General features: G+C 35.0%; 1 protein-coding gene across 1 annotated transcript in view; it reads right to left on the bottom strand.

The window, feature by feature from the left end:
* Positions 1–13020, bottom strand: part of LOC111045603 (zinc finger protein 729) — a gene marked incomplete at its 3' end in the record, with an annotated part of 40574 nt that continues 27554 nt past the window's right edge. The window contains 3 exon segments of the mRNA XM_039429358.1: positions 1–957; positions 6768–6861; positions 9302–9350. Coding sequence (XP_039285292.1) covers positions 1–957; positions 6768–6861; positions 9302–9350 — 1100 coding nt within the window.

Raw genomic sequence — 13020 nt, forward strand, 5'->3', positions numbered from 1 at the left:
CTAAACCTTGTACCGTCGTTCTTACACCTCGATACGTTCCTAAATCTTGTTCTGACGTTCCTACACCTTGTTCCCTCGTTTCTACACCTTGTTCCGTTCTTCCTAAACCTTGAGCCCTCGTTCTTACACCTCGATACGTTTCTAAACCTTGTTCCGTAGTTCCTACACCCCTTTCCATCGTTCCTAAACCTTGTTCCCTCGTTCCTACACCGGTGTGAGATCTCTCATGACTTTCCACAAGACTTCTGTGCGACGAACTGTAGCTACAATGCCGACAACTAAACGATTTATCACCATCACTCAAACTTGTATTCATCCTATCACTGTCATTCAAACTTGTACCAATAATTCTATCTCCATCCAGCTCCACCTCCACCTGGTGGTCCTGCTTTTTGATTTCCACCTCAATTTTGATCATTTTGGGCCTGTTGTTGTGAATTGATTGCTCATGTGTTTGCAAGCTTTGTTTGTCAAGGAAAGTGTGTACACAGAACCGGCATTTGAAACGTTGCGGACGATGACATCTCATGTGATACGACATTTGATCCTTACGGCCGAAAGTTTTCTTACAAACCTTACACTGAAAAGGCTTGACACTTGAATGTATACTCATGAAATGTCGTTTCATATGTTCTTTACGACTGAACCGTTTACCGCAGTTCTCAAAAGGACACTCAAAACAGTTGCCCACGTGTATTCTCTCATGATGAATTATTTCTTTCTTGATTGTTGTTCTACAGTTGTTACAGTAGCGACAATAGTAGAAGCCATCTTGCTGTCTGACAAGGCGTGGTCCCTCTGATGGTGTCTCGGCAGAAGTGTCGAGCACAGAGTGGCTAAGTCCAGCCTCAGCACTCTGTATACCTACCTCGCTAGTTTCTTGATTCTCTTCAGTGTCACTAAAAGGCGACCCTGTATTCCTTCCGATTTCCTGTATCTCGTGGTCTGCTGAGTAGGCTGTGGAAAAATAAATAAAAATCAGGAACTCAAGTCTAAATATGAAGATAATTTTGTTAATAAAACAAGGAGACTTGGGCTTCTACATAATTATCTGCGTTGCCAGATTGTGCGCAATTGCGACCTTCTTATAAAAACAACATCACTTGTAATGATTTAAAGTTTAAAAAAGGCATCTATCTATCTGTCATATTATAAAGAGTTTGTAATATGTTTTGAATATTCTAATTGGCAATAAATGAAATTGAAATTGAATCTATCTATCTCATTTGGATGAATGAATATTATTCAATTTGACAACAAATTCGATGCCGGTTTGATATAAAACACAACATTTTCTACATGCTAGAATCTTCTAAAAGGTGAATATCGTCTGAGGTAGCAAGAAAATTCATTGTTTAATGGTGTTATCTTTCTGCTAATCAGATATTATTGCTAATCATATATTATACGGAGTGGGTGAAAAGTCTGAGAACGGCTTAATATCTCATACACAAAGGTTATTTGACGGTGGGTGTGATTGGGGATCCTACTAAAATTGAAAATACTACTCTACTATGACTTCAAAAATCTGGTCCGCCATATTGAATGCAACTTTTTTTTTAATAGTAAGGTGGTCATAAGATACATGATTTCGTTACGAAATTTTAAGAAAAAATGAATGGTGAAAACCGCACATCGATTTCTCAAACCGTTCAGAAGATATTCTCTAACCGTTCTCGGACTTTTTTCTCTACTTTCTGCTTTGAATAGTATTGATTGATTATGTGAATATCTTCTGAACGGTTTGAGATATCGATGTGCGGTTTTCGCCATTCTTTTTTTTTTCTTGAAATTTCGTATCAAAATCATGTATCGCATGACCACCTTCCTATTATAATAATAAAAATTATTATTACCTTCCTATTTAAAAAAAATAAAGTTGCATTCAATATGGCGGATCCAAGATGGCGGACCAGATTTTTGAAGTCATAGTAATGTAGTATTTTCAAATTGAGTAGGATCCCCAATCACACCGTCAAATAACCTTTGTGTATGATATATTAAGCCGTTTTCGGACTTTTTACCCACCCTGTATAGAGATGCAATAAAACATGAGCATCATTAACAGGGAATTATTCAACAATTTATAACGTGAGAATAAAAAATTGATGGCAATTTAAATAACTGAATTTAATTGAACAAAGTTCAAATATTTTAAAATGATTCTTTCTTATTGGATCACTATAAAATTAATAGTTGCTATGGAAAATTGTTAATGTGAAATTTTAAGCTTCAATATTATCATTAAAATTTTATATTTATTTATTTGCTTTTTAAATATGAATTTGTGTTTAGAAATGAGTTTTCTTAATTTTAAACTTTATAAAATAGAATTCAGGAAGTAAAAGTTCAAATGTTTAGTGAGAAAACATAAGAACCCAAGACATAGCCTATAAACTTGAGTGTTGATAGGAAATGACATTGGGTAATACGGCAAGGCAGAACATCCGAAAGGAACTCTCTGTCGATAAAAGCCATATGAATAAATAAAATCAGATATTCATCGAAGAGCCTTTATCAACTTTAAGGGCCGGTTTCCGAGCTCGGGATTTAGCTAAGTCCTAGACTTTAAACAGCTGGAGTCAAAAAATTGGATTGACATGTCGAGTCAACGCCCGACTCAGTCTCACAGTCATGAGGTCGCGAAGACAAGAATCGACTGGTCTGAGTGTCATCATTTGAAAACACATGCTGCGTCAAGATGTGACTAGAATCGCAGTCTCTTCTCGACTTGAGTCCCGTAAGGCTCAACTCACACTTACGCAACTCAGGTCGAGAAGAGACTATAGTGAGGTCCACGTTATAATGACAGTATTTGATTAACTTTGATTATGCTATCCTTGTCTATCATTCGACAAAGCAGGTATTACTATCCTTTTCTAGCTCCGCAACGATGCCAAATCTGTTTTTGACGATGTAGAAATACAATTAATTGAGGCAGAGAATCGGTAACGATGTTCTTCTATCTTTATCCACTGCCATTATAACGTGGACCTCACTATAGATTCTAGTCGAGAGCATGTGTTTCCAAATGGTGACACTCAGACCAATCGATTCGAGTCTCCCCGCGACGTCAACATTTGAAAACACATGCTCTCGACTAGAGTCGAGTCTCTTCTCGACCTGAGTCGCATAAGTGTGAGTTGAGCCTAGTGTTAACTGGAGATTATTGAACGAAGCGTTACCGTGATAATGTGATCCAACCTTAGCTGGCTATCTCAAAGATTTCCAAAACGGGGCGTAGTCGCAGCTTTTATAACAGTAGTTGTAGTTTTTAATTTCTCATTTCTATAATTGGAAACGTTTTACCTTGACAAAATAAAACATTTATGAATTCAAAACAGCTGAAACTTTACACTATTCTCTCTTTATTTTATTTTGTGTTCAATTTTCTAGTTTTTCGAAATTTAATTCAAACGTGACTATGAGAATGACTGCGACTACGCCCCGTTTTGGAAAACCAATTTTCTGACTAAAGCTGTTTAAAGTCTAGGACTTGTCTAAATCCCGAGCTCGGAACCGGCCCTAAGTGATTTGACAAAATATATAAAACAACATATTTTCTTATTACTAATGATGCCCACATGAGCTTTCTGATGGTGCGTAGGTGAATCGATGAAATGATTAAACGTCCATTCCATCGGCGGGATTCGAACCCACGAACCAGGCGGTGCTAGCAGACCAAAGCTTGTAACGCTCCATACTACTAGACCAACCCTGCGGGCTGAACCACTACCACCGTAAACAGTAAAATGTGAAATAAAGTGTAATTTATTGGAGTGTGAAAGAACAGTGTAAATAAAGTGTGTGAAAGAACTGTTGAACAAATAAAATAATTAAAAAGTAAATGCAAGTGTTGGAACTGTCCATAACATCATAAGATTAAAGGTTTTACCTATCTGAAAAAACATTCTCCTGATGGGTTTCTCTGTACCACAGATTTATTGTGATCAAATCTGTGGGAGCCTCTTTTCTAAAATAGAGTTACATCTAATTTGGTTTACCTTTGATTTTCCTCTCCTTTGATTATGATACAAGCTCAAGTATTTTAAGTAAATTGAGTATTTTTGGATGAGATGAATTTATCAATACCTCTGAAAGTATGGAGAAATTATTTTATTTGTGGAATAAAGTGTTTTTATTTAAATAAAATTTCTATTTAATAAAATACACATATCTTTAATCTGAAATTTTGATAGTATTTCACCCAATAAAAATAATACAGTAACGTATTTTTTTGTTACGATACAGTAACAAATGTTAGAGAGCATACATTGATAAGCTAGTAAAAACTACTATGATTCTAGGAAGAATCAATCTACATGTTATGACGTCATTAATTTGTTGTGGGGCCTGAAGTAATAGTAGGTATTGGTTCAGTCAGCCACTACCTCCGTAAACAAAACCACAGTGCATTCGTGTGACGTCAGCACAGGTAGGGCTCCTACACCAATAAAAATTTGTTGATTTCAGCTGATCTATATCAGCCATTGTTTTTTGGTGTAGGAGCCCTACCTGTGCTGACGTCACACAAATGCACTATGGTTCTGTTTACGGAGGTAGTGGCTGACTGAACCAATATCTACTATTACTTCAGGCCCCACAATCAATTAATGACGTCATAACATGTAGATTGATTCTTCCTAGAATCATAGTAGTTTCTACTAGCTTATCAATGTATGCTTTCTAACATTTGTTACTGTATCGATTTTTTATTGGGTGAAATACTATCAAAATTTCAGATTAAAGACATATGTATTTTATTAAATAGGAATTTTATTTAAATAAAAACACTTTATTCCACAAATAAAATAATTTCTCCATACTTTCAGAGGTATTGATAAATTCATCTCATCCAAAAATACTTAATTTACTTAAAATACTTGAGCCTGTATCATAATCAAAGGAGAGGAAAATCAAAGGTAAACCAAATTAGATGTAACTCTATTTTAGAAAAGAGGCTCCCACAGATTTGATCACAATAAATCTGTGGTACAGAGAAACCCATCAGGAGAATGTTTTTCAGATAGGTAAAACCTTTAATCTTATGATGTTATGGACAGTTCCAACACTTGCATTTACTTTTTAATTATTTATTTGTTCAACAGTTCTTTCACACACTTTATTTACACTGTTCTTTCACACTCCAATAAATTACACTTTTATTTCACATTTTATTTACACTGTTCTTTCACACTTTAATCAAATTTTCCTCTCACACTTCAATTACACTGTTCTTTTATACTTCATGTGAACTGTTGTTTAGTAGGATTGAAATTCTTTCTTCTTATCGCTTGTATCCATTTTCGTTTCAAAGTTTCATCTCTCGGAAAAGAGAAACGTTTAGAGTCTTGTTATAATTCCAACAGAAACTTTTGAAGTCTTGTTACAAAATTCCCGTGACAATTGGGTACACAACAACAGAATCCCATGGTAAAAACCCCAAATATACCATTAATTTTCACAAACGAATATTAGAAGAATGATAAACAAACCATATTCATTGAAATGGAAGACCGTGAAAATAGAATTCGTAATTCGAATTTTGTTGGTTACCATATCAGATGTGATAACAAGCATCAGCGCTCTTATTTCGCTTGCCTATCGCCAATAGATCATCGATCTACATGTGATGACGTCATAGTTTCATAGTTTCAGTTGTGGGGCCTGAAGCAATACCTACTATTACTAGCTATTAAAAACTATGACGTCATCACATGTAGATCGATGATCTACTAGCGATAGGCAAGCGAAATAAGAGCGCTGATGCTTGTTATCATCTAATATGGTAACCAACACAAATCCAATTACGAATTCTATTTTCACGGTCTCCCATTTCAATGAATATGGTTTGTTTATCATTCTTCTAATATTAGTTTGTGAAAAGTAATGGTAAATTTGGGGTTTTAAATCATTGGATTCTGTTGTTGTGTACCCAATTGTCGTGGGAATTATAACAAGACTCCAAAAGTTTCTGTATTCTCTTTTCCAAGAGATTAAACTTTGGAACGAAAATGTATACAAGCGATAAGAAGAAAGAAATTCTGTAAATAAAGTGTGAGAGGAAAATTTAATTAAAGTGTGAAAGAATAGTGTAAATAAAATGTGGAATAACAGTGTAATCAGAATGTTAAAGAACAGTGTAAATAATAAAGTGTGTGAAAGAACTGTTGAACAAATAGATAATTAAAAACTAAATGCAAGTGTTGGAACTGTCCATAACATCATAAGATTAAAGGTTTTATCTAACTGAAAAACATTCTCCTGATGGGTTTATCTGTTCCATAGATCAAATTTGTGGGAGCCTCTTTTCTAAAATAGAGTTACATCTACTTTGGTTTACCTTTGATTTACGTCTCCTTTGATTCTGATAAAGGCTATTTTTGTTTGATATGAATTCATCAATTATAGCTCTGAATCGAATATGTCTATCAAACTGAAAGTATGAAGAAATTATTGCATTTGTGGAATAAAGTTTTTTTATTTCAATAAAATCTCTATTCAATAAAATACAAATGTCTTTAATCTTGAATTTAGATAGTATTTCACCCAATAACAAATCGATACAGTAACAAAAGTTAGAGAGCATACATTGATAAGCTAGTAGAAACTACTTTGATTCTAGAAAGAATCAATCTACATGTTATGACGTCTTTAATTAGTTGTGGGGCCTGGAGTACTAGTAGGTATTGCCTGAAGTAATAGCAGGTATTGACTGAACTTACCTACAAAAAGTAACCTATACACATGCTATAGATTAAACTTACCTATAACAGTATCCTCCGGCGTTATCTCAGTTTTTTGTGGCTTGGTCGGCATGACACAATAGTTGGTTTCAATTTGGAATCTTATCGAACCCATCTGTAAAGTTGCACACAAATATTTTAAAATACAAACATGATTCGTATTTAATGAGCATAGCTTACCTATCTATAATACCTATAATAAAGGAAAGAATTGGCTTATACACGTACGGGATAGGAAACCCACGAATCATCACGTCTCAACTACTCAACTGATTAACTTGATTAAATGAAAAAGACTTAGAAATTCTAAGTATCAATAAATCTGTGATTTTTTGACAATTTCTTAGTCTTTCTCATTTAATATGAATAATTACCACAATATCAACTTCTCAACTACACAAAAAGTGATTAACTTGAAATTTTGCATATAGATTCTTAATTTACCGAGGATGGTTATAGGCCTATTTTCAATACTTCAGGATTTCAATAGGTAAAGTTTTCACTTTGTAAAATTTTTAATAAGACCCTTGCAGAGCACGGGTTACCTGTATGAAATGAATAATTTATTACATTGGTATTTATCTGTTCGCCAAATCATGCACAAATTTATAATACAGGTGTGATATAATGCAGAATTAATGAGCAAATTTCAATTGATTCAAATAGACAAATTTATAAAGAAAACTGCTTTAGGATGTGATCACATTGAATGCCTACATGTGCAAGTCATGCGTACGTGGTGAGATCATGCATGAGCCGATAAACAAAATCTAAAAATTTCCATGTAGCTGAAAATTGTGACTTGCATGTAGCTGTTTACACTGAACGCAACCAACAAGTGCGCGCGTTCAGTGAGAATTTCCTATTGCTCTTTCCATGGTTTCATTCTCATCTACAAACTTGGTCATGCATAACCAAGCGTGCACTTGCACATATACGCATTCAATGTGATCACGCCCTCAAATAAACAAACAACCACACATCCTTTGTTGTTGTTTGAAATAACTAAAAATAAAACTAAGGCTGTTCTTTGCCGGTAGTAATTATAATAATAATAGTTTTAATTCCATTTTTGCATAATACAAATTTATAAAAGTCAATGAATCCTAGTCAATAATAAATTGAAAGTTAACATAAAAGTCTGGTGTGGCGCACTCACACAACTTTCCTTGCCGTTATGATCCCCTGACGCTAGTGTTCCCGCGCATCTCAAGTCTACTATTCAAAGATCTGAGCCAGCTGGTGACAGGACGATACGCTGGAGACACACGAGGTCTGCTATCTCTTCATAGTGAATGATTTAATAGAATCAACAGTTGCAAACAGTTTGCAATTGAATGATCACATTTTCTCAAATTTCAAGCTTATTTTCAATTTTAGGTGAAGATGCTTAATATTTTCCACTTGAAGTTTTTTGTTTAAATTGTATCTGAAGCCTGATAATTGGGAAACTAAAATCAAACTTTGCATAGATGGGGCGGAGGTCCTGAAATGTTTACAGATATGGGACGTGTGGCAGTTGATAGAGCTTATCACATATGTGAAATATCACGTAGTGCCATATTGTAATTGAGAATATCTACCGTGTTTTATCAATTTGTATATAATTTTTTATGTCAGATGATGAATTCGAATTCACAAACTATGGGAATATGGACTTTTGCTTTCAATTTTTGTGAATTTCAGTACTGTAATGATCAAGTTCGTGTGAATATTACTCAAGCACGCTACATACGGGGACAATAAGCTTTCTCTGGCTGTCACGGGAACACGAAATTGGAGTTATCATGTACATTTGAGTATCAAACATTTTCAATTACGCGTTCCCGTGACAGCTACTTTTGTCCCAGTGTGCGGCTGCTTTACTGATTGTCAGCCAATCAGACACTCAGTATTGTCCTTTAGCTGAGAATTAGGCAATCGGAATTGACCACTGGGGGACTATTCTGAATTTCGACTGACAATAGGTAAGTGTCAAAAACGGCCAACCTATTATATTGTCAAACTGTTTAGATCTTTAAGTATATGCATTGTTACAGCTTGGAGAACGTGTTGCTTCTATGAAAAGCTTAGTTATTTGATAAGGTTCGAAATGGTCTAAATTAGTCTATAGTGAGGTCCACGTTATAATGGCAGTGTTTGATTAGCAATGACATACGGTAGCTATCTTGTCTATCATTCAACAAAGCGGATAGCGCTATCTCTTTCTCGCTTTGCTCTGTTGCCAGATCATCTTTTAAAAATGTAGAATTCATAATTAATTAACAAAATATTTCATCTTAATTATGAGAATTGATTACCTATGAAATTATTGAAGAATATAGGCCTAATGGATTATTTTAAAAGAGAATGAGCAGTTAATATTACATCAATAAACCTGTATCAACTACCGTCTATAAAATGCATTGACAAGACAGAGGATCGGCAACGTTGTTCTCCTATCTTTCTCCACTGCCATTATAATGTTGACCTCCCAATAGGATAACTCAATTCTGAAAATAATCAACTAATTTTATTAATTTATTTGAATTACCATGGAAGACAAACAGACTTACATCTTCTTCTGGGTTCAAATAGATCATATCATATCGTGGGTCGTCCAATCTGTTCATTTTCACGTATTATTCTAAAACAACTCCACCTGAAAATTATAAACAATATAGTATACATCTCGTATAGCCTACCTTTGAAAATATGCAACAGACAAAAGTACTGTCAATAATTTATAAAAAGTTATTAGGCTCTCTTCCATTGCCACATCACTTATGGATTGCTCCTGTGGGGTCATTCGACAGGGGCTGCTGATGTCCTGAGGCTGCAAAAGAGAGCTTTAAGAATTATAACAGGCAGCGACCATCTTGCCCACTGTGAGCCCATCTTTTCTCGCCTTGGTGTACTGACTGTCTTCAGCCATTACATCCTCCTGTGCTTGGTGTATGTCAAGAAGATACAGCATACTCTAGCTGCCCGTAGTGACATCCACCGCCACCATACCAGGCGCAGTGAGCTGTCGGATATCCCCAGGAGACGCCTCCACCGATCACAGGCCAGTTACAGGATTTCAGCCCTGAAATTCTACAACAAGCTGCCTAATAGTGTGAAGCAATTGGATGAGGCCGCCTTCAGGAGAACCGTCCGGAAGCTACTGTGTGCAAAGGCATACTACAGTGTGAACGAATTTATGGGTAATAATTTGATTTTTTATTGAGAGCGTGAGCACTGGATCACTGCCATCTGAACTGTTAGCTTACAGTTTTTTTCATGTGTTTGTACGTGTTTTGATTTTTTGACGCCATCGATCCCACAATTGTGGGTAATGGATGAAGCTGAAGGTATTAAAGGTAGGCTCAACTCACACTTACGCGACTAATGTCGAGAAGAGACAACTCTAGTCGAGAGTATGTGCCTTCAAATGGTGACGTAGCGGAGACTAGAATTGACTTGATTCTATTAGATTGAATATAACTTATCATACACATGATGAACATAAATATGTGTTTGTTAAGTTCCGTTCAATCTAATAGAATCTATAGGGATTAATTTATTAACATTTTGTTAATAACTTTGGTGTAAACCCAGCTTAAAGGTACTGAATACTTATGACGTGTTTACTCCCATTCCTATTACAAATAAATTATTCAGTCTAGTAAAAATTGTAGGCTAATATTTTTCATTGATAAGCGACATTCAAAATATTGGTTTCTAAGTCATTCTTAAATGAAAAGGTAAGATAAGATTTATATTATAAGATGATATCTAATCTAAATGAAAAAGGCTAAGCATTATGCTTATACGGTAACAGAAAATAAATGTGAAAAATAATGAATCTTAGAAACACCTTTCTGAATTTTATAAATAATTATACAATTCACTTAAAACTAGTGATTTTCACTAAATTTTGACATTTATGACTAACTTAACCTAAAATAAATATAATGTGCATTAATTTGTGCAATGTAGCTGCTCAAACTTCATTACAATTATGTTTTTATATTTAAACTAAACTTTTGCTACTTACGGAAAAATTGTTAGTAATAAATATCTTGTAAATAATTAGCACAAATTTCCTCAAATTCATAAAAATAATGATTATCAATGAACATTTTAACACAAAAAACTGCCGAAATAGTAAACAAGATGGTGGTCGTGGTCTTCTAATAGGGGGAACCCCAACTGTTCGATGGGAGAGCCGATCGACAGTAAACAGAGATGGCCTTGAAGTTCCTAGCGTTCCACAATTCCACTATGAATACTTTGAAGTAATGCGCATGCGCTGGATCGACCAATAGAATTTACACGCGCGACTAGCCATTACATTTCAAAATTGCTAATACTTTGAAGTAATGCGCGTGCGCTGGATCGACCAATAGAATTTACATGCGCGACTAGCCACTACATTTAAAAGCCTAGGTTTCTCTTGACGTAATCACGCAAAAGTCTGCTGCTGCAGCTATTGCTAGGGAAGTGTTTTCTCTGACTTCACGCGCGCAATCTCTGTAATTCCCTCTGCGTCGCGCACTCAAGAATTTTACTAGTAATTCAATTGTTCCAAAAATAATAATGCTAATAGGTTTCAACTTGATTCAATCAAATCATTTATTTGCCATACAACAAATACATATTCAAAACGAATAAAAGAATACATAATTTTATAAACAAAAGTATAAAATAATAAAACAGAAAGTAGCATAAATAATACCAAAATCATAATTAGATACTTTTCATTAACTGTTTTGATCAATTTTTCATAATTTTTACTTCAGTTCTTGAACTTGAATTTTTTCTAGGGGAGAGGAATAAACAATTTTCCCAAATATTCAGGGATGTATCTCCCCTGTTAACGATGGAAATTAGGCTACCCCCATTTATCATAACCGGGAATTTTAAGGGTAGAAGAAGCTGCTGGTGCATTGTTTAAGGATATGAACTACTATAGGTGGCCATACTTGTCTTCTCAACCACATACTTGAAACTCAATAAACTATGATCAACTCTGAAAAAATATAAGCTACATTGAATTTCTTCAATATAATAGATGGTGAAAAGTACAAAATTGACTCACTTTAAAGTGCTATCTTTTTATTTTCATGCTATCTCAGTCCATTATATACTAGACCATTCACTGTCTAGCTTATAATTTCATATTATCATTGTGCTATTCTCTCCTCCTAGATATTTGTTCGACTCATACAATATAAAGAAAGCTAACTAAGTAGTTGCTGAATGGGCCACGAAATAAATGTAGGTCTCATTTCGCTGGGGGGGGGATACATCCTCATATCCCCACTGGATATGCCACTGACACAACAGCACAGAATTTACTCTGATGGACAGTATTAGAGGAGGCTGTGGTTTATAACTGCGCGAGGTCTACTATTCACAGAACAGTACCTCATAAAACAAAATGTATTGAAAGCCTAAAATATTCCCTAAACTTGGTATCTTATCAAACAGATGCCTGTAATCACAATTATAGAAAACCCTTCTTATCCCCAGTCAATAAAAAGTTCAATGGGTTTTCATTTACAAATTCATTAATAGATCATTAGCTACAGCAACATGTTGGACATCTATGTTGCCTATGACTGAAAATAATCGCGCGCTGCGAGGTTGCTGTCAGAGAAAACACCCACTTTTTATCACACACGCGTGATTTTCGCGTATCACGGTTGACAGAACCCACAATAACGCTGCGTGGTTCAGAGAAACCTAAACTTAAAATAATTGCTAATACTTTGAAGTAATGCACATGCGCTGGATCGATCAATCGAATTTACAAAAATTGCTAATATTCTCAAGCATGAGCAACGATCAACAAGAACCAATTATGTTAACATATATTATGTTATGTTATTATATGTGTAGACTTGGTTTGACCGAAGTATAATACTAGTAGTTCTGTGAACAGTACCTCGCACAGTTTATAACCCGCAGCCTCCTCATATACTGTCCATCAGAGTAAATTCTATCCTGTTTGTCGTGTCGGCAAGATATCGGTGTGAAAACGGCTAATGGCTGTTCGGGTTGGTGTATCAAAAATGCTAACATCAAAGCTAATCTCCTTCAAGACATATACTGGCAACAGGACAGCCCGAGTTCAAAGCAGAGAAAATTTGAGAGCCAATACTATGGTATTTTAGTTATTAATTGCATGCGTTATTGCACGCAATCAAAATATTCATTTAATAGTGCATAAAAATTGCATTCAATGAGGCATGCAATCATAGTCTACACAGCTGATGATTTCTTTCCCAAGTTACATTGAGATATGCGT

This window comes from Nilaparvata lugens, chromosome 5 (assembly GCF_014356525.2).
Source record: "Nilaparvata lugens isolate BPH chromosome 5, ASM1435652v1, whole genome shotgun sequence".
Lineage (NCBI taxonomy): Eukaryota > Metazoa > Arthropoda > Insecta > Hemiptera > Delphacidae > Nilaparvata > Nilaparvata lugens.